Source organism: Lygodium microphyllum, chromosome 8, assembly GCF_053477565.2.
Source record: "Lygodium microphyllum isolate KBCC chromosome 8, Lygodium_microphyllum_v1.1.10, whole genome shotgun sequence".
Lineage (NCBI taxonomy): Eukaryota > Viridiplantae > Streptophyta > Polypodiopsida > Schizaeales > Lygodiaceae > Lygodium > Lygodium microphyllum.
Window position 1 is genome coordinate 144095911 of NC_141142.1, and position 27891 is coordinate 144123801.

The window sequence follows — 27891 nt, forward strand, 5'->3', positions numbered from 1 at the left end:
AAATAAAATTTGCAAGTCTATATATCAATGGTCTTCAACATGCTTTCTTGCACTTTAAGCACTACACAATGATGAAAACATATACGAACAATCATCCATGCAAAACATTACCTCCCTCACCAACAAAAGTTCACACTTTCACACTTTTGAACTTACTGGTCATAGAAACAAAGGCCACAATTACCTAAGACAATGATCTTATTGCATATTTTTCCTCAAGTTAGATCAAGAATCTATAGACACATGAAGGGGTTATGCATATTTCCCAAATGAGCTACCATACGGAGTGGAATGTGCATTGCAAATTGTAGCAAACACTAACTTAGTCACATTGTGTATAAATCACCTTAAAAATGCCCTAAAAACCTCAATGCTATTATCTAGTATAGTGAAAATTAAGGAAAAGTTTCTCCCATGCACATTAATACAAGAAAAATTAGAACAAAACCACAAAGTCAAGCATCAACATTAAACTTCGAACCACCGGCACAATCACATAGAAAAATGTCTTTCTTTAAGAGAATCCTGCTCTAATATCATTTGAAGAACTCAATTTGTCTATGAGAAAAATACATACAACTCCATGTCTTGAGTATCAAGGAGAAACTAAAAAAGAAATTAAATCTAGTCAAAGGAGTCCCATGCCTTATCCCCATCTAGCATACTCTAAGAGTATAATCATGATGAATAATCTACCACTCAATCTAGAGGGATGGAAGAAACTAGACTTGGTCAACTGCACCCTACGTCTATGACCTTTCACATGTTACAATCTGCCCTATCAATATGATGGGATGCAATACATCGAAATTATACAAAATGCTTTTATTTTGAACGAACATTTGTTCAAGTATCATTAAGTGCCCAAGGAGCATACTACATTGCATTGGTTTCAAGAAACTTTTCAAACTAGAGAACTTGGATCCTTTGCATGGGTTTCAGCATATCGTTGGAGGAGGTAATCACCACCCAGTATGGGTGCATATCTACAAAATAGTGACATTAGTTGGTCAGTTGGGGAGAAAGATTATAAAATATTATAATGGGGCTTATCTCTTCCATTTTAAGGAGTTCTACAAGTTGTTCCTATCACATGATCTAGAATATGAGAAAAAAGGAAAGACATTAACATCTACTAAAGAACAAATTGGCTTATGAGACATGCATGTACAAGAGAATATCCTCATGGTATTAGAGAGAGAGAAAGAAAGTTATATCAACGTCTAGGAAAGGCCAAGTTGGCCTATGAGACCAAAACGTTACATACAAAATGTCTAGGAAACTTTCCAGGTCCCAGTAAAGCTACAATCTAATGCTATGATAAACTAATTGAGTAGGTACAAAATGGTAAATAGGCTAGGTACAATTCATATGTGTTCCAAGTATGGTGTGGAACTGCTCATGAAGCTTGGTCATCCTAAAATGTCCCGCATGGGTCTATCTAACATCGAGAGGCTAAATCAGAGCGGGGTAGGGCCCTCTGATGGCGGCGTAGTATCCCTTGTATCTTCAACATGTGTCTCCTGTAGGGGCGAGGGCCGGTTGGGCGTGGGCACCGGGTTGTGCTTCTTGCCGTAGCTATGGCTAGAGTTCGTTGTACTCCTATAGTGCTATCTACATGATATGTGTGCACTATGTTTTACTAGGTGCCTACCCATGCTCTATCATTTGGGTGGTAAGCAGTCTTCCAAGGAACATGTTCCAGAAGGAAGTAGAGAAATCATAATCTAGTGGCACAAGGTTCCGCCTTTGAGCCTGATTACGCACCCGGCTCAAAAAACAAAAACAAAAAAAACACCCTCTAGTCAAAAGGGCATGGGTGTTGCCAAGGTTACAATGATGGCTGCATGGACAAGGTTCGTGCCATCAATCACAACTAAAGTGTAAGGAAGTGCCTTTGTCAAAGGGGTTTACTTTGTTTACTCCCTAGAGTGAAACATACATGGCGAGTTGCGATTGGTTGCAGCTCGCCTTTGGTTGACTTAGCGTGAAGTTTCAGGCAACCTAGCGGTCCAAGATTTCCTCCTCAGTTGACTCTTGTGGCTGGCAGACTTCAGCTATTCCGAGACATCACCTTGGCGGAGGCTCTCTTTGTAGGCCTGGAGTGTGGAAAGGCTGCCCCTATTGCTATGTGTAGAGCCTCACTAGACTACCGAGTGAGCTCTTGTAGTGGAATGTTGGTGTCTACAACCTATAATAGTCTAATGAGCTCCATCTCATTGATATCCTCTGTCTCTCTAGAGAAGTACCTTAGGTGTTGGTGGGTTGCATGCATGTTGGGTCTACACATCAATAAATTGGAGATCAAAAGTGAAAGATAGGTAAGCATGGTATGACTACTCCAAGCAAACATGATGAAACAGAGAGATCACATATATAGAGTATAAGCATTGGCAAAGAAAGTACATAGTCTACTATGATGGCACTATGCCAATGGGGGTAACATGTGAAGGAGCCCGATGAGGGGTATCTAGCTAGACCGTTAAGGATGGCTTGTCCACGTGCCGTACCCATCTCCACAAGGTATCTCCCATGCTCTGTAACTTCTCCCATGTCCTAGAAGATCCTCTCCATTTGTAACTCTACCACATCTTGCTCCTACAATATCTCCTCAAATGTATCAAAGAAACTTGATAAGAAGCCATCCTAGCATTAAAGTCTCTTAGTAGGATGACATCTCCCTCCCTTGGGAACTCCTAAATATCCTTATCCAATGCTACATATGGTGATTGCCCCTTTGGTTGGGTGTAGCAAGATGTCATAGGGGGGGAAAATAGAATATGGCAATGTACAGAGGATGCTCCTTACCCTGCTCTCTCATCGACATATATTTGGCCTTGCTCATCTCTATGAACCACCTCGATCATCTACTCTAGAGTTCGGCTTTGAATAGCACAGCCACTCCTAATCCCATGCTACTCTGGTCCATACATGTCTCCTTCCTATACGGTAACTCTCATCTATAACCTACCACTTGTGGGAGTGTAGTATGCAGTTCCTAATGTGTCTCTGATGTCTCCTCAAATGCTCCCACATCTAGTCGTAGAGTGCCATTACAATTCCAAGTTACTATTGCAAGGCTGGTTCCATAGGTCTCGCACTGTCATTTGGTGTGCCGCTCCATGACACCACTCTTCCTCCTCTATAGGAGGCTAGCTTGCCCCCCTCCCTAGCTGTCTTGATTCTTGGTATGTAGGCTGCCTGGATTGGTACGAGATCATTGCCCATAAATACACTTGTGCCTTTCAACGTGTGGCGTTGAGCTAGGAAGTCTCTTCTAGTCTCTGTGGTGGGGAAGCGGACGATGAGAGCACACTCCTTTGAGGTCTCTCCTTCTATGCTTTTCTTGCCCACTCTCCAAGTAGAGATACATACATCTCTCTTGATATTCATGAGTGTGTATAACTCCTTGGTGTCTTTTTCCACTCTCTCATACATTTTAAGCCCCGTCACCCAAACATAGAGTGCTCTCACTTTTCATTTCTTCTTTCCTCCAATGTGTCATTAATTATGGCTATTGTGGATGTGTTTGCTGGTTGTATCCCTTTCTTCGCAATTTGATTCCATTGCTCTATTTCCTCTACTCCATGCAAGGTTGAGCAAGCTTAGAGGTCACAAAGATGTTTTGGGCATGCCCATGGTGTGACATTGATCCCATATGAATGGAGCCATAGCCACACGAGATCCATTCATGGGCTACTAGCATATTCTTGTGGTGGAATATACTTTGTTTCATCTCATGATGCTTTAGGCACCAGCAAGCATACCAATATATTATCCCATGAATGGATAGAAACTATTGAGATGGTTGGGTCACATAATGGTGTTGTATTCATAGTAGATGGTGAGCCAATAAATAGAGTTGTCGATGCTATGCTTGAGGGCTATTACCCCCACATTATAGTTTATTTTTGTATGGCTTACTATTGGAATAATCTTCTTAAGGATATTGGTAAGCTTTCACAGGTTGAGCCAATGATTTCTAAAGCTACTTAGATAGTGACCTTTGTGCTTAACCATCGGTTTCTTTGCCATGAATTCTCAAAGTAGTCTTAAAAGATTCTCCTCAAGTACTCCGACACTCATTTTGCTTACAACTTCTCGATGCTGGGTTGGTGATGAGTGCAGTGGTGTAGTGAGGCATATCTTCATCATTGATAAGTTTAAGAGCACATCATGGCCATGGGCATAGCTAAGGACATGGGAGGATTTGGGGATGAGGTGAAGAGGATCGATACCATGGTTGAGCCCATTATGCATTTATTGTGCCCCATAGATGCTATGCAGCCAGATATGGGCATAGTTGAGGACATGGGATTTTGGGATGAGGTAAAGAGGATTAATCCCATGGTTCAAGCCATTATACATTTACTATGTCTCATAGATACTATGTAGCTATATATTGACAAGGTCTATGAGGCTATGGATAGGATGATTGAGCATCTAAAGGAGTTGGTGCTAGATGAGGATTAGAATAATTAGATCTGCACCTTATGTGTGACACAATGGGATGCCTATGCATCTCATTTGCATTCCCTTGCATACATGTTGAGCCTTGAGTTTCAGATTGTGGGTAGAAGAATGATAAGAAGGTCTATGATGGCTAGAGGGGCACCTTGGAGCACATGGTTCTTGATGTTAAGAGAAGGCACTTAGTGAGGGACCATCTTGCAGCCTATAGGGGTTTTCCTGGTTCATTTGGTTGTGATGATGCACAACTAGACATGCTCACTAAAGATGGACCTTGGTGGTGGCAAAATTTTGGATATGATGGCCCTAAGCTTTAGTGCCTAGTATAACGTGTTAAGCGGAAAAAGTAAACCTGCATATCTTCACATGGTATCAAAGTCAGTGCTCTTCTAAAGAGTATCCTTCAACTATCATAGAGGCTTTGTTTTTGCGAGATGGATGGGTAACACATAACACATTCACAAGGTTTTAGACTCATTACTCTTGGAAAGCTATGATGCCCTCTCCAGTTTTTCCATCACTAGAGGCTCTAAGGAGACATTATGGTGTTAACAAGGACAACACATCATCTCTTTCTTCTTCATGGCCAAATGTAGGGCTCATGATGGAAGTGGAGTTCAGTTAATTCATGCGTATCAAATATTCTTGCTACTCTCTAGACACTCCTAGGGCCACATTAGTTAGTATCAATTTGTGAGGCTCACCACCTCTCCACTCAAGCAAGACATGTTGCATTCGGGACGACCATCTTCTTCATCATAGCCAAGCCCAACATCAGGTTTGTATAACCCTTTTGAGTCATATGAAACAAGCCCTTTCCTATTATTTCTTCTAGTATGCTTCTAGATCATGAAAGGTTTGATTATGTTAACTTCAATCAAGATGCTTGAAGTAGACGTACTTCCGCAGGTATACTTGTTTCATTTGAGCATGAGTTGGTAGTCCTTATTCACAAATCCCTCCCATCCCTCTCTTTTTTGTTCCTCACTTAGATTTTCTTTCATATGCTTTCAATAGCACTTTAAATTCCACATGTACATCAAGCATAATAGGATTAGGATCATGCGTTTGCATTCCCAGCACTTTTCTTTTTCCACTTCCACATGTTAGCTATGCACAGGTTAATGCCACTTTGCTCTCTAGTTCATTGTTATAGGGAATACCACCCACTAATATTGTTCCTTTCACACACCCGCAAGTGAGCACATATGTTTCTCCTAGAATGGTTGTGTTGGGTATCTCCTCACTCCCTTTGGACAAGCACCACCCATTCCATCGCTCTCTCAAATACAAGGATATTCATCCTTTGCTTATGGTGCACTATCACACACTCGTGGACCACTCCGATGTAGGGATTTCAATCCTCCACTTAGTGTGCCTATCCACCTTCCTTGGGCTACTCATGCATCTACCATGCCCATGTTGAGTCATTCAATACCCACTTATGGATATATTGTATCGGCTACGCCTCTAGCTATTGCACCGACTCCTCTTGCTCCTTTTGGTACATAGCCACCTTAGTGGCACGCTACTAGACATGTAGCATATGGAATATGAACAATCCTTTCCTCCCCTTCCTTATAGGTCTCTTGAAGGATTGAGCGAGTGTTTGCTAATCCCACTCCATTAGATTTTTCATCATAGGTATATCTTGCCACCATTCTAGGGTCTCATACGCCTCGACCTCATACCATTTCCCCACCTCGCCATGAGCTTCATTAGCAAAGACCTATTGATGGATGTGCACGATAGTGGCCACAAACTTAGACTAGTAAGCTTAGGATTCTCTAGGCTAGTCTACATTTTTCTCAATACTCCTAGTTCCTTAGCTTATTGAGTTGGGCCCATAGGCTAATTCGTCCTTAGGCTACTTGAGCCTTAGGATTTTCTTCATTTTTCTTTTGCAACATTCACACATTCACACATTTCCTTACTTTTACCTTTCATTCATTTTACCTTTATTGTTGTTTGGTACTAAAGTATCTCACTATGAATCCCTATTTTGCAGATTCTAATCTCTTTTGCAAGGCTTTGTGTTTCAGTCTAGGACTAACATGTAAGTTTGCACCGATCCTTTTCCTAAGCTAGAGACATGGGTTGCTTGTCATTTCTCTGTGGTTTCATCTTCCTTCGAGACTTGCTCTTCTACCAACACAGAGGCTTCCACTCTCGAGGTGGATCTTGCGACATCTCTTGCTACTACCCTGGTGGCTGCTTCTCCCTAGCTCCCCTAGTCGAGGTGTTTCATCTTCATCGTCCTTCATGGCTCTTGGCACCGCACGACTAACATCAGGTTTCTCTCTCTCCTTTAGCATTGACATCCATGGTTGAGAGGGGGTTCCTACCCTTCACTTGGTACCTACAGGTTTTGGCATTTGTCTTCAACATTGGTCACCCTTCCCTGTGTACTCACCCTTTGCATTGCATGATCATCATCATCATTTTTGTAAAAGGGTGCTTGGATAAGTGAAAAATTGTCCCACAAGGGACACTATCCAAGTGGCACCTTGTTGCATGTGCATTCTTATCATGTAGCCTTCATCTATGCATCTCATTGTGCAAAGCACCTCTTAGCGGACCCTAAGCTCTCCCCACCTACAATTCTTTTACCATTATCCCTCCACACCTCTTCACCATTTGCTTTATCACCGACACCCTCGACAGATAGTTGGGATAGTCTTTTGTTTTATGATGTTAGATCTAACTATCCCTTTAACTTCGCCCCATGGGCATAATTATCCCATTATATTCACAAAAAAAAAAGCATTCAAAGTGGTTTAGCACCCTTTATTCAATGCCTTGGTCTAATTGGGGTGGCCCTTTGGATTCCTAAGATAAGATAACCATTGCCTCTATAGTCTTGCTAGGTTTTTGGGCAGCCAATATGCACCCATTGATCAATGCCCTACCTACTTTGGGGTGGGACATCTTGGGGTAAAAACACGGGGCCAGTTGCGCTTGCAATCCCTTTTTGGTTCCATTTCTTGGCCTAAGAGGGGATGTTAAGCTAAAAAAGTTACACTATAGATTAAATCTTCATTAGCTCTTTAAAGCAGTCCCAAAACTCACAAATTACCAAAGTTTCTATGTCCCATAAGCAAAAACCCTAATTTTGGGAGCATCCACATCTATAAATAGGAGGCTACCCAGCCACTCTACTCATCCCTTCTTTTGCAGGTTCAGCCATAATCCCACTATTGCCATGCCACCATCAGTCCAAGAAGCCATGTTTTTGACTGTTGTCTACTCTGGCTGCTGCCCTAAAGTTAGGAGACCTCTCCTTCTGCCAGCACCTTCATTATTGCTACTCCATGTTGCTGCATTTGCTGCTACATAGAGCGCCCCCCCCCCCCCCCCCGTGTCGAGCATCCTATACTATATTTTCCGGCTTGTGTTTGGCTGCTGCACACGCTGTCCAGCATCCTACCCTCTACTAGCTGTTGCCCAGCTGTTTACTGCTGCATGTGGCTGGCTGCACTCTCTTTCAGGCCATACATTGCTGCGTTTACCAGTTCCAACCACAGTAGTTAGAAATGTTAGAATCATTTAGAAACAAAACATTAGAAACATGCCTTAGAAGTTCCTTTCAAGAGGGGCTAAAATAAGAAATGCAGGTCTTTTTGTAAAGGGATTTTTAATAGCTTTGAACTAGGAAAAGAGGCTCGAAACCTCTATGGAACTTTCTCTTAAACAAAAAAAGGCCAATTGAGCATAAGTGATAATATATGAGAGTCGACTGCCTCTCTTATGCCTGCATATTTCTACCCCCTATGCAGTAGTGCATGATGAAGTTCCCCCCCCTTCCTGTCGATTGCTGCCGCCTGCTTATACCTGGTATGTTGCCGCCCAACCGCCTTCCTACTACCCACCACCTTCGCCCCACCTAGTGCTGCACCTGGCGCCTTGCGCCTAAGTTTGGATGCCACGTCCCCAACCACCCCCACCTGCTGTCTGCTGGACCAGTTGCTCCTCCCTCCCCACCCCCACCCCCACCCCCACCCCCGGTGCTGCCTCGTGATGCCTTGCTTCTAGGTACAAGCTGCCATTGCCACCCCACATGACAATGCTACCCACTGGATATTGTCCTCCTCCACAAGACACCGCTGGCCATAGGTGCTTACTCACCAGTGAACCATTGTCCCCACCTCAAAACCTGGTTCCCCCATGCTGTCTCCTGATGCCTTGCTTCTAGGTACAGGCCGCCATTGCCTCCCCACATGACAATGCTACCCACTGGATATTGTCCTCCTCCACAAGATGCCATTGGCCATAGGTGCTTGCTTCCCCATATGACGCTGCTACCCAGTGGATATTGCCCTCCTCCAGAAGATGCCATTGGCCATAGGTGCTTGCTCACCAGCGAAACCCCCCGGCCCACGGCTGGCTAAGCCAAATTTGTATTTTACTGCCCCCTTCCCCTCAGTCAACAGCAACATTCTCAAAAGGTCGCTAGTGAGGACATGTAATGGAAACCCCTAGTCCAACACTGCCCTCTAAGCTTCCGCGAAAGTGAATGTGCAAGTCCCACAATTCCTCCTCTTCCTCAACTTCTTCCACATCAGACATGTGCTTGTTCAGCAACTACTAGTACTATCCATGAATTTAAACCTTGCATCTTGGAATGTGAACAATCTCCACTATAGTGAGGCACATGGCCTCAGGAGGTTGATAGTCAGGCAAATCGTACACCTACTACCTCCCTGCTCACGGAAAAACTGGAGGAGTTTGCATTTCTATTGGCCTAAGCTTTCTAGCTTGTGTGTGAGACCATGGGACGATTATGGTAGGAAGGGTCCTACAGGTAAGACTTGACTAAGGGGACACTTATCTTGGGGTCCTCAACGTCTATGCTCCTGCAGAGGTTTATACTTGACATAGATCTTCACGTCAACAAAGATCACCCGACCCAAATCCTCCTTCCTGCATAGTCTACTATAGGTATGGCAAGGCCTGCGTAAGGCCTTGATTCAGAGGCCTCCAATTTGTCACGAGGAGATGGACTACCAGCTGATGGTTTGGAACCCCCAAGTTCGAGATCATGACATGATCCAGATCAATGAGTTCTCTCGAGTCCCATGAGTTAGCTAGAGGCTGGCCCTACTCGTACTATGGCTAACTAGGCAATCTTACAACAGGCATCTCGCTGTCAGTATGGAGTTGAGGTCAGGAGCAGGAAGATTGAGGTAGCAATCCCATAGGACTGGTTGGACCCAAGAATTCGAGAGAATGTTGTTTGGTGAGGTATGGGCAGCTAGATTCTCACCAGTAGGCATCCCCTTGTAGGTGATGGGTAGAGTGAGCGGTACCTCCCACCACAAGGTTTTGTTCGCATTCCAAACTAGCAGAAGGCTACTAGCTATACCTTGGAGGAGAATTTGTGTCATTGGACTCTCAAGGGAAGACTTGGGTGTTGGACCCCTACGTACCTCAGAGTGAGTTTCAAGAATGGAACCTCTGGATCTCAAAGAGCTGGCCTCTTGATGAGGTGGAGTGGAATCTTGAAGAGTGGCTTTGGCTTGCCGTTGTGGTTGCCAAGGAGCCCCAAGGCTTCTTGGCCTACATAACAGGGACTGGCGGGCATGTTTTGATGCAAGAGGACATGGATTGGGCACCCTCGCGTAGCAAGCACTAGACAAAACATAACATTACTCTGGAGGTTGTGGAGGGTGTCATATTTCTTAAGGCTATTGGCACTTGAAGGCTTGGCTGTTGGGAGTTGGCTAGTTCAAATGCAGCAAGATGGAGTTTGCAAATGTTGTCCACTACAATGCTTGGAAACTCCAAAGCATTGCCTTTGGTCTTGTGAGGCAATGTAGCTGGTGTGGAGAGGAGCATGCCATCTTCTCTGCCGAGTGGTGCCTAGCTTGGATTTTATATCTTGGGGGCTGTCTACTTGTAGGTAGTTAATCAAGGCTGCCATAAGCTGTATGAGGTTGATGTGTGTCTTGTACTATGGTCGGATTGAAAGGCATAACCCATCTATTAGGTAATTAGAGTCGAGAGCAGAGTGTTCGAAGGTGTGGGAGATTATTAAGAGCCTCACAATATGGCACATTTGGAAGGCACGCTATTAGTTGGTTCTGGCCGGCAAGTGCATGTCCACATATGCAACTTTGGTAGAGCTCTAGACCTCAATCATCCACTACCTCCGTGGCTGTTGGCATCACGTGCAAGGTGACTCTTGAGCTTGTGAGAAGCTCCAACACCACTTCTTACTACGTACCTAGGGTGGTCATGATCTGTTCTTCATAATGTAGACTAGTAACCCTAGGTGGTGATACTCTCCTTCGTGACTTCTATTCCTCAAATCCCCCCCAAACTACCTTGAGAGGCTTGTATATATGATTTTAGTATGACTTTGTATTAGCTCCAACTAATCTATTGAACACATGTACTTCATTGTAAAATCTTTTGAGTAATATAACTAGTCACATTTTTCTTGCAAAAAAAACTATGAGAGTTGATTGAGCAGAATATACATCCATTATTTATGTCAATGTTTAGCCTTCTGACAAGCTATACTATGATTCAAAACTCAAACATTATAAGAAAATTGAGATAAAAGTATTACATAACCCATGTGCAATGTGGAAAGGATTTTAGTACAATTGGGCATCATTGCCTTCCCCCCCACCCAAAAAAAAAAAAGAAGTTGGCATCTTTTATTCAGAAATGTTTCTTACTTCTAGAAACATCTCTAGAGTTTCTAAAACAAAGAAACACATTTCTTGATTGCTATGGTTTCTGTGAAGATATGCTAGGCTTTGCATTGAGAAAATACAAAAAGCACGACTATTATTGAAACATAAAGACTTAGATAGTGATGTGCAAAACTCAAATCCTATACACAAAACTCAAAACTCAAACATAGAAATAAACACGAATAGAGAAAGAGAGAGAAACTCTAAAGTGAATGAATGCTATAAATGAATGTAAGAGCGTACAAAATGTTCGAGGGCAGAGGTAAAGAATGTCGGAGTATGATGTCCACCTAAGATTTGATCTCGAGTGTTGTAACTATCAATCAGAGATGTCGAAGCATAAGTGTAAAACACTGATCGCCAAGATAGTAGGCAGCTAGGTGACCATAGGAGGAGGTGTTTGATAATGAAGGGAGTAGCAAATCTGCAAAATGCAGCAGCTGATGGGAGTGTCATATGATGTGTCAGGGCTAGCACTACAAAATGTAGCCTGTTTGATGCTGATCAGATGCCTGGACAGTAGGGCAGCCTCCCTGATCAGCAAATGCAGCAGTCTAGAGGGGCTGATGATGTTGCCAGCAGCTGCTGGGAGTAATTGGCGGTAGCAATGGACAAGTCGCCAAGGGCTGATGATGACCTCGCTGAAGTTTGGAGATGCTGGACGGCCATTGGAAGAAGGCTGATGGTTGAAATCTGCATGTGGAAGTGAGAAACCTGCACACAAGGATGGGACTGAATGGTGGGAAGCCTATCTATTTATAGATGTAGGGGGATCCTCCTAAATTAGGGTTTTGCATGTGGAACATAGAAACTCTCCAAAACCACTTCCCATTTAATGACACTTTTTGTAATTTACATGTTTTGGGGCTATTTTAAAGAGCTAATGAATATGGAATGAATGAGTAGGAAGAGATATCATGTGGTTAAATACTTGGTGTGGAAAGTGCCATCAAGCACGACATTTAGCTACTGAATGTACCCGAAAGCCAACCATCCTTGGAGTTCTCTGCTCTTATTACCTAAGAAAGAATCACACAAATAATATTTTCTCTCTAGAGGAGATGCATGACAAAAGGAAGAAAGATGAAGAAGCAATGTTCAACCTACTAGAATCTAAGATGAAAACTCAAGATATTGACCCAAAGCCCAAAGAGTTTGGTCCTAATATTAGTCTAAGGAGGTTTCTCTCCCAAAGTTACAGGAGGGAAAGACAATAAGGTGGTAGTAGACATAGACCCAACACCCCCCCTCAGGCCCAAAATGGGACACCCCATGTCTCCAACCCAAGGACCGCTACAAACCTACATGTTAGCCCTACACTAAAACACACAACCTTGCAAGAGATCAAAATCTACAAAATAGAGGTTTGTAGTGAGATGCTCCAAAGCGAAAAAAAAAGGCCAATAAGAGCTCAATGAAAGGCAATGCAATGAGTGTATATGTATGAGTGAATGCAATGGAGGACTGAAGAAGGAAAGACCAAGGATGCGGCCACCATTGTATGCATCCATCAGCACGTCACCGCCAATGAAATACCTAAAAAGGCAAAGTGGTCTTAGATGGAGGTGCAAAGGATGACCTAGGAATAGATGCAAAGAGTGCAATGGATGAGGAGCTAGCAAACCAATTAGATAAGCCTTTAGGAGTATTGAAAGATATAGGTTGTTGAGGCTATCCACGGGCCACATGTCCAACGGCCACTGGGACAGAAGGACCAGATGGAGCAACAGTGAGAGGTGTAGCTGCATGAGACTGTCCAATAGGAGTGAAGGTAGTCGTAACGGTTTGCTCAAGTTTCTTAGGAGGAAGACCTTAAGCCTTGGTGTAACACTCCTTGTCCATATGACCCAATCTCTAACAATGTGTGCAAAATCTATCTTTCTTAGGTGTTGTTGCCAGATGGGTTTTGTTTCTTTGTTTTTATCGAAGAAAGGGATGCTACCCTTGTTTTGGTTTGCCTTCGCATCTTATGAGTTCTTGCCAACGCCGGCTTTCCCATGGAAAGAAGGGGCAACCAGACCCCTCTCTAAATAAGAATATGTGGAGGAATTTTTGTGAATTTCATCACATAGCCTTGCGTAACATAAGAACTAACTCTCAAACTCATAAGTCAGCAGTTGGGGCAACTAGATGATGTGTTGGACGAATTGGAAGTATCGTGTCACCTAATCGTCATCTAACTTTGGTGAGCTAGTAGTAGCAAACGCAACAAGTAACTTATATTTGGCCAACTTGACTTTCAGATCATCCCCTTCCTTAATGGAAAACTCCTAAATCTCAAAGTTGAGATTGATATGTCGAGTGCGATCTCGCGCCACATAGCAGTCAATGAGATGTTCAATGCTTAGTTGTGAGGGGGAAATGCTATAACTGAGGGTGGAACTCAAGAAGCAACCCTTGCATTACCTCAACATTGGTTGTGGCATTGTGGGCTCTCCATTGACAGATGTAATCAAGGTGAGCTGATTGAGGGTACGACATAGACTCTAGAACACCGAAAAGGTCTCAAAGGCCCTAAGATTCAAGCACTTGTTGCATGAAGTTCGACGAAGTAGTGAAATTCGACCAATTGAAACAAGTCTTATCCATGAAGGCATTCTTGGCCGTATCAACAAGAGTGGTAGTATTATAAGAAGGATAATGTGGGTAGAGGGGATACTATCAGTGGGTTTGTTGGGGGGGAAGGATTGGAGTACACTTGAGAAAGAACCCTTGAGTGCCCACTATGCATGCGGTATATGTGTACAGTGGTTCCAAAGGTGGCTATGGAGGCACTAGACATGGGCATGGTGACCACATGAGTAGCCCATGGAGGAGGGATAGGAACATGTGGGGCAAAGGATGGAAATGCTTATGTTGGAGTGACCCATGGAGTGTGTGACGGAACGCCATAAGCAGAGCATGAAAATTCCTGCGTCTAAGAGGCCAATGGATGAGGAGACGAGTGTCCGAGGAAAGTGGGAAGGATATCTATCACCGTCGTTCCAAGGTGAAAAGAAGTGCTCACTTGTGGGTATATGGAAGGCATAGTGTGAAAGGGTAGCGTTCCCCCTAATGATGTACCATGGTGCAAAGAGATAGTGAAGTGAGGGTACATAGAATATGGTGTGGAGAAAGAGAAAGTGCTAGGAGCGGAGATGGAGTATCCAACTCCTAGTGTGTTGGATACAAGAGTGCAATCCGAGATTTCAAAGTGATGAAGAGAGAAAATTGAGGTGTGGATCAAAAGAGGGTAGGATGGAAGTGAAATAGAAGATGTGGATATACCTGATGAAGGATGTCTACTTTGAGAGCCCCCTCTATTGAAGTTTAAATATTGAGGATTATCTGAATCCTGCATACCAGAAGGAGAAAAAGAGGAGGGTTTTGATTCATGTGACTCAAAGGGGTTATATGAACTTGACACTAAGCTTCGCAGAGATAAGGAAGATGTTTCGCCACTCATCCCAAATGATGTATGTTGTCCTTCATCAGAGAGGTGGCTAGCCTCGCCAACAACTGGTCAGGATGTAGTAGCAAAGCTAGTAGGAGACTGTAAGCTCAACTATACGTGATGCACAAGTACTTTTCAAACTCCTCCTCTGTCATGTGATTGAAATTGGGGACAGGAGAAGCAAAAGAAGTTGAAGGTGAAGGTGGGGTATTATCTTCTTCGTGGAGTCCATAATGCCTCCTCAAGGCCACCAATGATAGAGAAGCCTGATAAGACACTATGGGATCCCGAGAAGAAGGTATCTGAGACATTATGAATCAGATATATCATATATGTCATTCGTATACCTCACACAAACTGAGCCTTCACAATATCCATAGGATACTCTTTACAAGAGCACCAATGTTGATACCATGTGAAGATGTGCTAGGGTTTGCATTGAGGAAACACAAAAAGTATGACCACGATTGAAATACAAAGATTCAGACAATGACGTGCAAAACTCAAATCCTAAACATAAAACCTCAAACACAGAAACAAACATGAATAGAGAAAGAGAGAGAAGAGAACTATGAATTGAATGAATGTTGCACATGAATATAAGGGTCTATAGAATGCTCAAGGGCAGAGATGAAGAGTGTTGGAGTGTGACATCTACTTAAGATGGATCCCAAGGGTTGTAACCACAAGTTGGAGATGTCGAAGTGTCGGAAAGAGCAAAACACTGATCACCAACATAGTAGGCAGCCACATGATAGCAGGAGGAGGTGAGTGAGGATGAAGCGAGCAGCAAATCTGCAAAATGTAGCAACTAATGGAGTGTCGGATGACGTGTCGAGGCTTGCACTACAAAACGCAACCTATGAGAAAATGCATGGACAGTAGTGCGTCCTCCCTAATCAGTAAATGTAGCACTCTCAGGGAGCTTATGATGTCGCCAGCAGATGGGAGTGATGGGTGGCAACAGTGGACAAGTTGCCAAGGGCTAACGATGAATGGCAGTAGTCTCAAGGGACTGGACAGCCACGGGAAGAAGGCTGATGGTTGAGATCTACACGTGGAAGTGAGAAACCTGTACACATGGATCTAAATGGTGGGCAGCCTGTCTATTCATAGATGCAGAAGGATCCTCCAAAATTAGGGTTTTGTATGTAGAAAAAAGAAACTCTCAAGAACCACTCCCCGTCTAATGACACTTTAGATAATTTACATGTTTTGGGAATGTTTTAAAGAACTAATCAGTATGGAATGAATTTTTAGCTCAACAGTTCCAACCCTTCAAACTGTTGCATTTTGGTTTCCATCTTGCTGCCCTACCATTTTCAGCATCATCTTAGCTAAAACTAGACTTCCTTCTGTGGATGGGTGGTAAATACCTGATTACAACTTAATTACAGCAGCAAACAATTAATGCAAATCTGAAAATACAAATTTACCTACTGATCTTGGACAGTGCACACCCCATTGACCCCAAAATTGGCACCCCTTTTGGTATTTCTTTAGCTTTATTGAAAAAGAAGTTGATTTAGAATGGAATTCTCCCGATCCTCTTCGCAATCAAAACTCCCCTTGCTGTCCAAAGTGACCAACAAGTCTTCAATCTATTTTGCCCCTTAATTCAGACACTTAGTTGGCCTTCATCCACTTCATAGACGATGGAAATGCACCAAATTCAATGGCTAGCTAGTCCTCCACCTAAATTTAGCTGAAATTCACCTTCAACCTTGTTGAATCCAAGTCTTGGGGCTTTCAATTTTTTGTATGCTTCCCAAGGCTGCTGCTAAACCCTAATTTCTACTGTAAATTAGGGTTTATAGTAGAGAAATTTGCAATTTCTCAGTCTCCAAGGGTCCAAATGCTGAGATCTTCAAAGCAAGGTTGTGAAATGGCTAGGAGATGAGAGAGAAAGCTGTAGAGAGAGAAAATTCAAAGTTTTGTCGTGAAGAATGACTGTAAATCAGTCAAATGCAGTTGCTGCCCTACCACAACAGCTTGTAGATGCAAAGAACTCAAAAAATCAGTCATTTACTCCTGCTACCCTGTCTCAACAACCTGTAGATGCCGTCATCTGCTATTGATTGGTCTCCTCTTGCCCCTAGCTGCCTCAGAAAGTCCTCCAATGGCTGCAAATCAGACCAGCAACATCTCCTCCCTCTCTCTTGCAAGCTCAATACACTAAAAATGCCTCTCCAACCTCTAAAGATGTTTTTTTTAGTCTTACATGAGTAACTTTGACAAGTGGCAACCTTCCCAAATGGTTTTTCTAGAATTAGCCATAATTAAATATTAAATTTGAGTCTTTTAAATACTGAAAATTAATCTAATAATTATTTTGGTACCCTGAAAAATAATCTGACAGGCCAATAATTAAATTAGCTAGACAACTTCCATTCGCGAGTGCCTTTGCGTCATATTTAACCATCAAATTGGCGTTAGGTACCATTAAACGCCACTTCTCTAGTGTCACCAATTGACACTTATGACACCACTTCTCTAGTGTCACCAATTGACACTTATGGCCAAATGAATGACCTAGGCCAAAAACTAGCACCAAATACCACCAAGTACTTATACAACATACCTTATAGCAACTTTTGCCTTTGATATCCCGTGATTTCCTTAAGTCTCGGACTCGTAAATTTACTCTAATCCTAGTTGTACCTCACATGTGCAACATTTACTTAATCATGTGATTATAAATTAATCCACATGTTAAGTGAGGTTTCAAAAATACATGCCCTCATGACATAAGCTCTAATTAGTGGTTACAGCCCTCAAGATCTATCTCCAGTGGACTCACTCTTCAACTACTTCTTCAACCCTCTCCCACAAGAGCCATTGGCCGTTTGATAGATCTGTCTTCAAGTATCTTGTGCACTCATTCATTCATTTAATTCATTTACTTCAGAGTCATCTTTATTCTCTATTTGTGTTACAACATAGCATAAGAATCAAAGACTTAACAAGTAAATATGACCACAATGAAACATTGGGAGCTCATGTACTAAAAGGGAAGATGGGTTACACTAATGCCACTAAAAGGCAAGTTTGTGTTTTGTGTTTTTGTTTGAGTTATTGTATTTTGGATATGTTCATACATTTTGTGTTTTCTCTACGCAAACCCTAACATATTATCACACCTCGTAGTTCACATTTTGAGCTAGGCTATAGCCCCTCTTGTTTGAAACAATTGTGGAGCTCTTATAGTCCCATTGCCTCTAAGAAGAGTAGCCTTGGCGTGCAAAAGGCCAATGATCTTGTCTTCATTAGTGCAAACTTACATATGCTTTGTAAGAGTATAATTGCAAAGGTTGATCCCTTTACTCACTAGGAGATGGAGCAAGAGGAGGAGCATATAGAAGGATAGTTCCGAGACTCACGAGAGACTAAGGAGGCAATTCAAGAGGCACTAGAGGATAGCCCTTGTGACATAAAAGATGAGCCTTAAGGTCTTAAGCATGGCCTTTTTTTCGTCAAGAGAAAAAATTTCTATCAATAACACCTCAAAGAAAAGCCTGAGGTAAAATGCACAATACGAGGAACTCTGTGAAGAGTAACTAAGTACATAACAAATACAACGGTTGTGTAAACAACCAATCTAGTGGGCTATAATGCTAAACCATAAGAGGGAAAGTATGGAAGGTGTCTGAATTCCATATCCACCAAAAATACTCTATTCTCTTCCTCATCCTCTCAAAGCTGCCCTGCATCCTTTCCCATCTCCCATGAAGAGTGTGAATGATCTCTATCCAGATCCTTGATAGAGTCTTTGCTATGCATATATCCGAAAGGCCTTGAGGGTGTTGTCAGTATTGTTTGTTTTATGACTCATGAGTCACAAGTCTTGACCTTTTTTTTGTGTACTTCATGATGATATGATATGTAATTGAGCCTTCAAACATTTATGAATTATGGCTCTCGAGTTTTTAATCAATATGGTTGTTTGTTGTGTGTACTTAAGTCTTATTTGTAGCATTGATTGGTCTTAATATATCATGGACCGTACATGCAATATGCTGTTTAAAGTGTGCTTTTAGAGTATCTTTGTATACTTGTGACGTTGTTTAATACATAATTATTTTAAAATCCTAATTTTTTTTAAAATTTTCCCATTTCATCCCCATCACAAGAATGGAGTCTCCTTGTCCCAATCATGTTCTCAATTCCCATTCCTATTCCATGTGGCCATGATGGCAATTGAGCACCGTAGAATGTACATGGAGATGAAATGAAATAATTTACTAATGTCTATAGAAGGCCAAAATGACCATGAGTCACAACCATTTGTAGAGTGACACAGCTCTCTAGAAAGAAAACAATGAGTAAAAGCTAAAAGCTAAAAGCAAATCCTAAATGATACTATCACTAGTGATGAGTGTATTGATATGCCAAGAGGCTAACCTGAAAATACATGGGTCGGGCCCTGGCACATTCCCTCTAGACAACCCAATGTTATCCTAATGTGCCAATCTAGTCTCTATTGAGTCTCTCATAGAAAGAGTGAACCTTGTGAAAAAGAGTCCGAGATATGTATAAAAATCCATATACTCCATCTCCTTTTGCCTATAAATAAAACACCAATGTTGATCTTTTGACCCATTGTAATGTGGTATTGAACACCTGGCAAGAGGGAAAAAAGAAAATTCAAAAATATGGAATAATGCTGAAAAAGGCAGCCAGGCAAAGGAATGAAAGAGGAAATGCCAAAAGCGCAAGGGCGACCGCAAAGGTCAAGTCGAAGGCAAAGGCGCTTATAATGCAAAGGCACCACTAAAATTTTGTAAAAGAGCGCCAGGCTCCCTCCTGTGCAAATTGTAAAACATAGACAGGCATAGGTGAAGGGATAAGGTAACTAGAAGGGAATAGGCAAAGAGGACCTTGGCAAGATACCCGGTCATGTAAAAAGGGAATGGGCACCCAAGGGATTGAGGGCTTGTATATAAACTCAAAAAGTGAATGAGAAGCTCATTCTTTGATGTGTGGCTAAAGTGGTCTCTTCTTCTCTCCTTGCTTGCTTGTGCGTGCTTGAGGGAGGGAGTGTGAGTGTGTGAGGGTGAGGGACCGTGGTGGAAAAGCTCTCCATCATCTCCTCTCTTATTCTTCTCTCCTTGCTTGCTTGTGTGTGCTTGAGAGAGGGAGTGTGAGTGTGAGGGAGTGAGTGTATGAGGGTGAGGGACTGTGGTGGAGAAGCTCTCCATCATCTCCTCTCTTCCTCTTCTCTTCTCTTATCTTCTCTTGTCTCGCACGTGGCTATGGAGAATGAGCATTTCCGTGCTTCAAATCGAGCATCAAAGTAAGGTTTCATCCCCGAACTGGTGATTGATATAGGTAGGAGATTTGGGGTTTTAGTCTTTAAAATAGGTAAGTATTTTGGGTTTTTGATGAAGTAGGAAAGTAGGATAAATAATTTCAGTAATAGGGTTTTGATTTTTGTTGCATTTAGAGTAGGATAAGATCAAGAAATCGAAGTGAATTGCTTTAGGGTGGTTGCTGTAAAATAGGCCCAAACAAGGGAACAATGGAGAAAAAGAGTGCTTGAATATGTTGATGTCACAAGGGGAGAGATTAAAGAGGTTAAGGCTAAGCGGGACAAGGGTTTTAGACCCCAAAGAACAAGGGTGAAGCTCATTTTCACCTACAGCAATGAGAGAGAAATCTTGAGAGAGAGAGAGAGACCTAGAGCTCCCGGCGGATCAACCGTTTTCCACAAACGTTTTTCGCGCATTCCAAGTATATACAAACCTTGTTCTTGGTCCATACTTGCATTCTGGAAATCCTTGTAGCCTTGCGTGTTGTAAATCGTTGCATGGAATCGATTCATTGTTGTCATTGCCTTTCCGCTGTCAGAATCAGACACAGGCAATACAGTTTGATTTCGGGCAATCGGACACTCGGACCTATCTAGCCCATCCGATTGGACATTACCATCCGATTTGAAAAATCGGACCAGCTCAGATCGGACACTTTTTTGTTTGTTTTGTGAGTCGGGTGTGCACCTTCATGCTATGCTCATCAAGTGAGTATAGTACGTTAGTGTACGCGCTATCACAGGGCCAAACCCTTTCACCTCCGGCTTCGGCGGACGCATCCGCTTTCCTCCGCTCCCTTCGGTTGATAGCTCCGGGGAGACTAGCCCTTCTTGGCTAGTGAGGGTAGGCACCAAGACCCCCATGTGGGAATCCAGATAGTCCGGGACTTGAGGAAGGATCGCCCTAACTCTCACCCGGTAAAACGCCCCATCCCGACGGGTTCCCGCAGAGGGATTGCCATGCCCAGCTTGGACGTCGGCTCGTAGGAGGAGTCCGTTCCCGCAGGTTACCTTAAGACCCCATTGCTACAGGTAACCAGTTCTGGTAAAGCCAACCGTTTGGTGATATCGCAAGAATACAGCTCAGTGACACATGTATTTCATGTCTCCGGGGTATCATCGTCATTTCCCAAGGGATCGGAATTTATGAGCTATGTAGTTCTCGCAGGTATCGCGGTATAGCTTCACCAAGGAATGCAACGACTGAAACATGTCCAGCCACTACACCCCTTGAGTGCGGTTTCGGGGCCACCCAGTTGGGTAACCTCTTCCCACTTGCCTCCCCTCCAAGGAGGATCACGACAGCTTCCTCATCGGTGCCGTCGAGGCCTAGGATCTCTCGACTCTCTCGAATGAGGTTGCCAAGAGTACGGTCCCGAAGGTCCGTAAATTCTGAAAATCGGACACTCAAACATATCTTGTCTGTCCGATTGGATACTCGACCCGTCCAATTCTGAAAATCGGACAACCTACGATCAAACCACTTTGGATCGGACGTGGAAATCGGACAAAAATAATCGGATTCGAATGATCGGCCATCCGCCACTTAGACCATCTATAATCGGATGTGAAAATTGGACGAGGTAGACTCGGACCAATCCAAATCGGACAATTGGAAATTGAACCATAAGAACTCCAGTGTCCGATTCTGAGAATCGGACACTGTAGAATCAGACAAAAAATCTAAGAGCAAAAAATTAACAAATCTAGCGCATCCTGGGCGAAGCAAAACCCCTCCCGCAACAGGGAAATCCTCCAAAGCCTTATAAGTGCATTTGACCTTAGAAATCGCAATTCAGCGGCTAGAAACTGCCACTGACAGTCACGTCAACTTTTAGCCCCTCTTAGAGCCATAAACTGACCTGTAGACCCCAATTAGACCTTGACTAAGCTGAAAGACACAACACAAAACCTAGAGACCAGTGAGAGCACTAGCAATTGAGCCTAAAGCAAGGTCAGAGAGTGGGTGAGAGAAGCCTAGGAACACCTAAAGGATGCTGAGCCCATCTTGGTGGACGAGATCGATGATCTCTCTAGCATAAGCACGCCAGTCTCTTCCACACAACTGAGAGACACATCTGCACCTCAAGTTGTGCCGCCTAGACGGAGCTTGAATGCCATGGGCTAGTAAACTAGTCAAGGCCATTGGCCAAGAAGCGTAGAATTAGGAGAGAAGCAAGCGGCCCCAACAATCTTCTGACAATGCTAGTGGCCACCCTTGTAACTCTGAGCTTAGGAGACCTGCTTAGGCAACATCCGATGCTATGGCAAGAGTTAAAGCAGTGGGTAGAAGGATCACTAGAGGAAATGGCAGTTGACTTGCAAGACCACGACGCAGTAACACAAATACCAAGCGTGACGCTACACTCAGTGCCCAAGTCCTTGCACATTAACGCTTTCTAGAAAGGCACAGAGATGTATGCTCCTAGCTCTAGGTGATACCACAAGAAAAGGGATTGTAGACATAGGGACAATAGGAGTCAATGTACTTAGCCACGCATTACTCCAGGCTTGGGGTAACCCACCTATCGAGAATGCTAGGTTTAACGTCACATTGGCTAAGGATGAAAGTAAAGCCATTCAGAGTACTAAAAAATTGACCATTGAAGATCGCAAAAATCCAGTTCTCTATAGACTTCATAGTCATGAAAGAAGTGAACTATGGCATCCTATTAGGTCGACCCTGGATGTGCAATGCACAAGTCATAGAAGACTGGGGCAACGGTCTGATCTTCCTAGGCAATTGAACGGAAGCGGTAAGAGTAGACATGGATACTTAGAAGACTACACCAGTCGACCTAGACACCATCTCAGCCATACTGAAGAGTGATGCTCACATTAGAAAATCTTACAGTCCCCTAATCAGGTATATCCCTTGCCTTGAGGATGAGCGAGATTGGATCCATATGCTAGCCACAATCGATCTACCATTCTCGAACAATGAGGAGTACGAACAAGTTGCCAAGGCAATTGGTGAGCCCAAGAACAAACCCTTAGTACCACTCTGTATGATGGCTAGAAGCTGTCATAGACGACCCATCCCTGTCACATTCCATGTCTTGAACAACAAACGAGAGCTCCACGAGATCTTAGAGAATCTGAAGGACAAATTAGCTAGTAACCCAGCCGCAAATCTTAAACCAGCTAAACTCGATGTACAATTGGGCCTTAGTCACCAATGATAAGGAAACATAGTATCAAGACATAGGGGATGACGAGCAGTCGGATGAGGATGATTCAGACGACGAGTACGAAGATTGTCGTTCCTTCAGTAACGAGAACAAAAGAGAGATCGACACAATAGAGTACGACACTGAGGGACACCTGATTGAATAAATACGCAAACCGCAGAAGAACGTCTTCAAAATTGAGAAAGAAGTCATGCGTATAGATTGCGATCGCACATGGTTAGAGCACATAGGAGTGATTGATTACGAACAAGCAGGCCTCGCCCAACCAAGTACCGTACCATTGTTTAGAACGGAATCACCATCCGAGCTACAACCACTAGGAGAGACTCCATCTTCTAGCAAAGACAGAGAGTTCGATTCTAAGTCGGAAGTAAGCTCAAACAGTAATCCTGAGATACCCCGACCACCTAAGACCAAACACGCCAAGGGAGACCTACCAGTCCACCTAAGGCACCGAAGGTTGAAGGAAGAAAGAAGGAGACAGTCTAAGGAACCGCAAGCTGAGGAGCAGAGAAAGCCGCAAGACCTACCGAAACGATTCACAAAATTTAAAAAATGTGATAGGGTGGTAATCTTGCTAGGAGCCAAACGATAAGGGCAAGTAAGTGAGTCAATAGAAGGACTTGCCAAAGTGCAGAAGATCAATCTGACTATGGAAGGGAAAATGCCCTGACCTGTGTTCATAGCCGATGACTTGAGTAAGCAAGAAACGAGTCTCATTGCTCTCTTATGAGAGTATATAGATGTATTCGCTTGGTCCCTCGATGAGCTAAAAGGGGTAGATCCAAGTATGGTGACTCATAACATTCCCATGACACCTGATGTAATGTTGGTTAAGCAGCGACCGTATCCTATAAATCCCAAACATGCTCACGCTATCAAAGAGGGAATCGATAAGCTGTTGAAAGTAGGATTCATTCATAAAATTGAGCACATGGACTGGGTTTCACCTATCGTGATTGTACTTAAGAATAATGGAAAAATCAGAGTGTGCGTCAATTATAAGAAAGTCAACGCTGCTACAAAGAGAGATAATTATCCGCTGCCGTACACTGAGCATATACTCGAGAGAGTAGCTGGTAAAGAGGCTTACAATTTTCTGGATGGCTTCTCAAGGTACAGCCAGGTGCAAGTACATCCTCATAATAGACTGTTAACCCTCAGACGAACAAGGTGGAAAATCTGGAAAATCTAAAGCAGAAGACAAGGCCGAGGCAAAAGTGAAACGGAAGACGAAGGCGCGCCAAGAAAAATATGGAAACACAAGAAGTGCAAAAAAGTCATAAATCAAGGAGAAAGGCGCACAAGAAAAAGCGCAAGTCGATACTTTTGTAAAAGAGCGCAAGGCGCACCATGATTTATTTTAAGAGTACCGGGCTCTCACCCGTGCAAATTGTAAAGGTGGATAGGCAGTAGGAAGAAAGCTAGGAAGATAGGAGGATAATAGGAAAAATGGCCTAGGCCGGCCATGTAAAAAAGGAGGATAAGGGGATGACCACCCAAAAGAAATTTAGGGTTTTATATATAAAGTTGAAAAGTGAATGAGAAGCTTATTCTTGTGTGTGGCCAAAAGGAGCTCTCTTCTTCTTCTTCTTCTTCTGATTGTTCTTGCTTGCTTGAGCTTGTGCTTGAGAGAGGGAGTGTAAGAGTGTGAGGAAGTGAGTGTATGAGGGTGAGGAACCGTGGTAGAGAAGCTCTTCTTCTTCTCCTCTCTTCTTCTCTTCTCTTCTCTTGCTTGTGGCAATGGGAATTTGAAGGGGTATTCGATCTCCTTAGCAAGTAAGTTTTTGATTTTTTTAATTTGGAAAAGCATGTTGGAGTGGTGTAGGTATTTGCTTTGTGATTTGAATGCGTTAGGGCAGGAAAAATAAAGAAAAAGAAGAAAAACAAGCATTGGAGTTTCTGCTGTCGTAACAGGGCAAGAGGGTTTGATTTGTTTGTTGATTTGTATTTTGGAGTTTATTTGCTATTCTAGGTATATACAATTCTACATTAGGGTCTATTCCTACATTCTGGAAGTTTGTGTGACCCCTCATAACCAAAATCATTAGAATCGAGTTGATTCTTGTCATCCCTAAAACTCGTCCGCAGGAATCGGACACTATTACCATGGTCCGATTCCCAGAATCGGACTCGGATGGTCCAATTTCCAGAATCGGACAAACCCATCCTGTCCGATCAAACATACCTTGTCCAATTTTAAAAATTAGACATTCTAGAATCAAACGCACGAAAATTGGACCATCCAAAATCGGGCTCTCCAAAATCGGACACCTGTCAAATCGGATGTGTGATTCTTAGAATCAGACATCCCAAAATCGGACACACGAGAATCGAACACTCCAAAATCAGATACCTGTCAAATCGGACGCACGAAAATCAGACCAACACATAATCGGACCACTCGGACTCAAACCGTCCAATCAGCTGATCGGACCAACCCAAAATCGAACGTCCGATTCTGATAATTGGACTCTTGAGAATCGGACTCCTAAGAATCGGACCTTTGAGAATCGGACTCCTAAGAATTGGACCTTTGAGAATCGGACAGAATTTTGTCAAAATCAAACAGGTAAATCGAATACAAATTTGACACATTTAAGCCTTGAAACCGACCCAGAGACCGTATAGAGCTGAAAGCACGTCATAGATCTATCACCAAGCTAAAATCTAGAGCAAGTAGTTCAAAACTTGGTTGTGAACGGTCCTTTAAATCACACATGGTGTTTAGCGTAACAGCCCTGCGGGCCCGAGGGAACTGCCCCCCCGAACCCCCGCAGAGGGGGCTCTACCTCCTCCGCACCTCCCCCAAGTACATTGGGGAGAAAACACGTGCCGTGACAGGTCCTCCAAATTAGATCCTAGTGTAGTAATGGCTCTACACAAGTATAGATTCTCACTTGCAAAACAACAACCAAAAGCCCATACGCGAATAAAGACAAACAAAGACCCTAGAACCTCGATGGGCCAATCTGGCCAACAAGGGCAAAAATGCCACACCACAAAAACATGTATAGGTTGCATTCGGACTACATCTAGTCAAAGCGGAATGCAACAACATCAAGCTACAACTGCAAGAATGACTAGACATGACAGTCCTGATAATAGATGCACCTTGAACGGCACTGCATAGACAACCCAAGACATCAATGGAGAATCCACATCTAGTTCTACAGTTGGGGACTCAAAGGCATATATCAGAAGGGTTGAATTTATAAGCCAAGACCCAGAAGATGAAGACATAGTACCGCCTGCTTACCTTAGGGTCAAACCGCAAAAACAAAGCATAGTATCGATGCTCTCATCGATGAAGGAGCTGATTTTAATATCTTGACATATGAAGCATGGACCCTACTAGGCCAACCAGAGCTCACACCAACTAATGCAACTCTCAATCCTTATGGGAGACACTCGCAAGCACTTATAGGGAAGTGCAAAATCCTTGTAACTATTGAAACGGAATGCTTGTCTATCCTATTTCATGTTCCTCCAAATAGTGCTATTTGTGGAAATGAAACCCTCCTAGGAAGACTCTTCAAAAGGGCAACGAAGTGTGAGACTGATTATGTAGCACAGAGGATACACTTGACACTACCGGGTGTGAGGATAATGACAACCTTTAGTAAGGGTGACCTCATCAAACCTCGGAGGAAAGACAAGGAACATTCTGACATACCAGGCAAGCCTAGTAACGAGAGCAAGGACTTATTGAAAGAGTTGATACAAGCGCATGTTGAATAGAGAGGACTAGTGAGCGAGGCCATACTTGAAACAAGCAGATTAGGAGACAATACCAAGGATAGGCTTTGGACTTACAAATATCATAGAAGATCACAAAAGAAGCCCAAGCCTTATAGACAAAGGTATCGATGGAGAGCCAGCACAACACCGCGATGGATATCCAAAAGTGTTGCTATGTGCTTAACGGTATTACGCACGTAACCAATGGATTTGGGTGCCAATGCCCCCTACTAAATCACCTCTATCAATTGAAGGCCAAATCGTATAAATACTGAAGAAGCGCAGGAGGAACTCTAAAGGAAAATCCAAGTCTCAAGTCAACAACATTGAAGTGAATGAGCCCTTCACGATTGAAATTAAGAAACCAAACAAGACCATTCGGAAGGTAGATCCTCAGCCTAGCGTGCTTAACAAGCAGATATCAGATGTAACCATGTGTGCACAAAAGCCACTAGTACCCAAGGAGCCTTTGACTTCCCTAGAGGACAATGAGCACCACAGGCGCAATGTTGCTAATGATAAGGTTGATTGCTCAACAAAGGAAATGGAATAATTGTCTAATAGCCACGAGCAAATCTTCCAGTCAATACGAAGTCCACCAAGGAGTCCCGAATCTCCTAAACCCTCTTTTCCTAAACGGACACAAGAAGCACAACGGCAGTTGTCGAGTGCAGTTGCTCAATCCCTATCTCTATCTCCATCTGAGCTTCCAACTGTCCAAGATGTGGGACATGACACCACCCTTAGCTCTCAGCCTAAGGATATGCCTGTGTAATTCACCATGACTAGCTCTCGATTTGCACAAGTGAATGCGCAAAGGGCAACAAAAGACACGACTACTTCGGATCTGCTTAAGGACTTAACACCACAGTCTACCAATAGTGGCCAATCCACTGAACTAGCCGCTACTATTTCCAATCAGGAATCACAGCAGTCAAAGCCTTTGGCCGTGACGATGCCCCTTGCGGAATGTATCCTTAGCAATTCACCTGTGGAAGAGATGTCGCAACCAACATCCTTGACACCTCTAGCGCTTCCAAAGCACCT

General features: G+C 43.3%; 1 protein-coding gene across 2 annotated transcripts in view; it reads right to left on the reverse strand.

Moving 5' to 3' along the window:
• Positions 1-509: 509 nt before the first annotated feature.
• The window catches only part of LOC148032962 (kihadalactone A synthase LFS-like), a 143738-nt gene continuing 116356 nt past the window's right edge, over positions 510-27891 (reverse strand). For both annotated transcript variants that reach the window (XM_087683658.1, XM_087683657.1), the window contains exon 11: positions 510-986. In XM_087683658.1, the coding sequence (XP_087539784.1) occupies positions 905-986 (82 nt within the window). In that variant the 3' untranslated portion in view covers positions 510-904. The remainder of the gene's footprint in view (positions 987-27891) is intronic.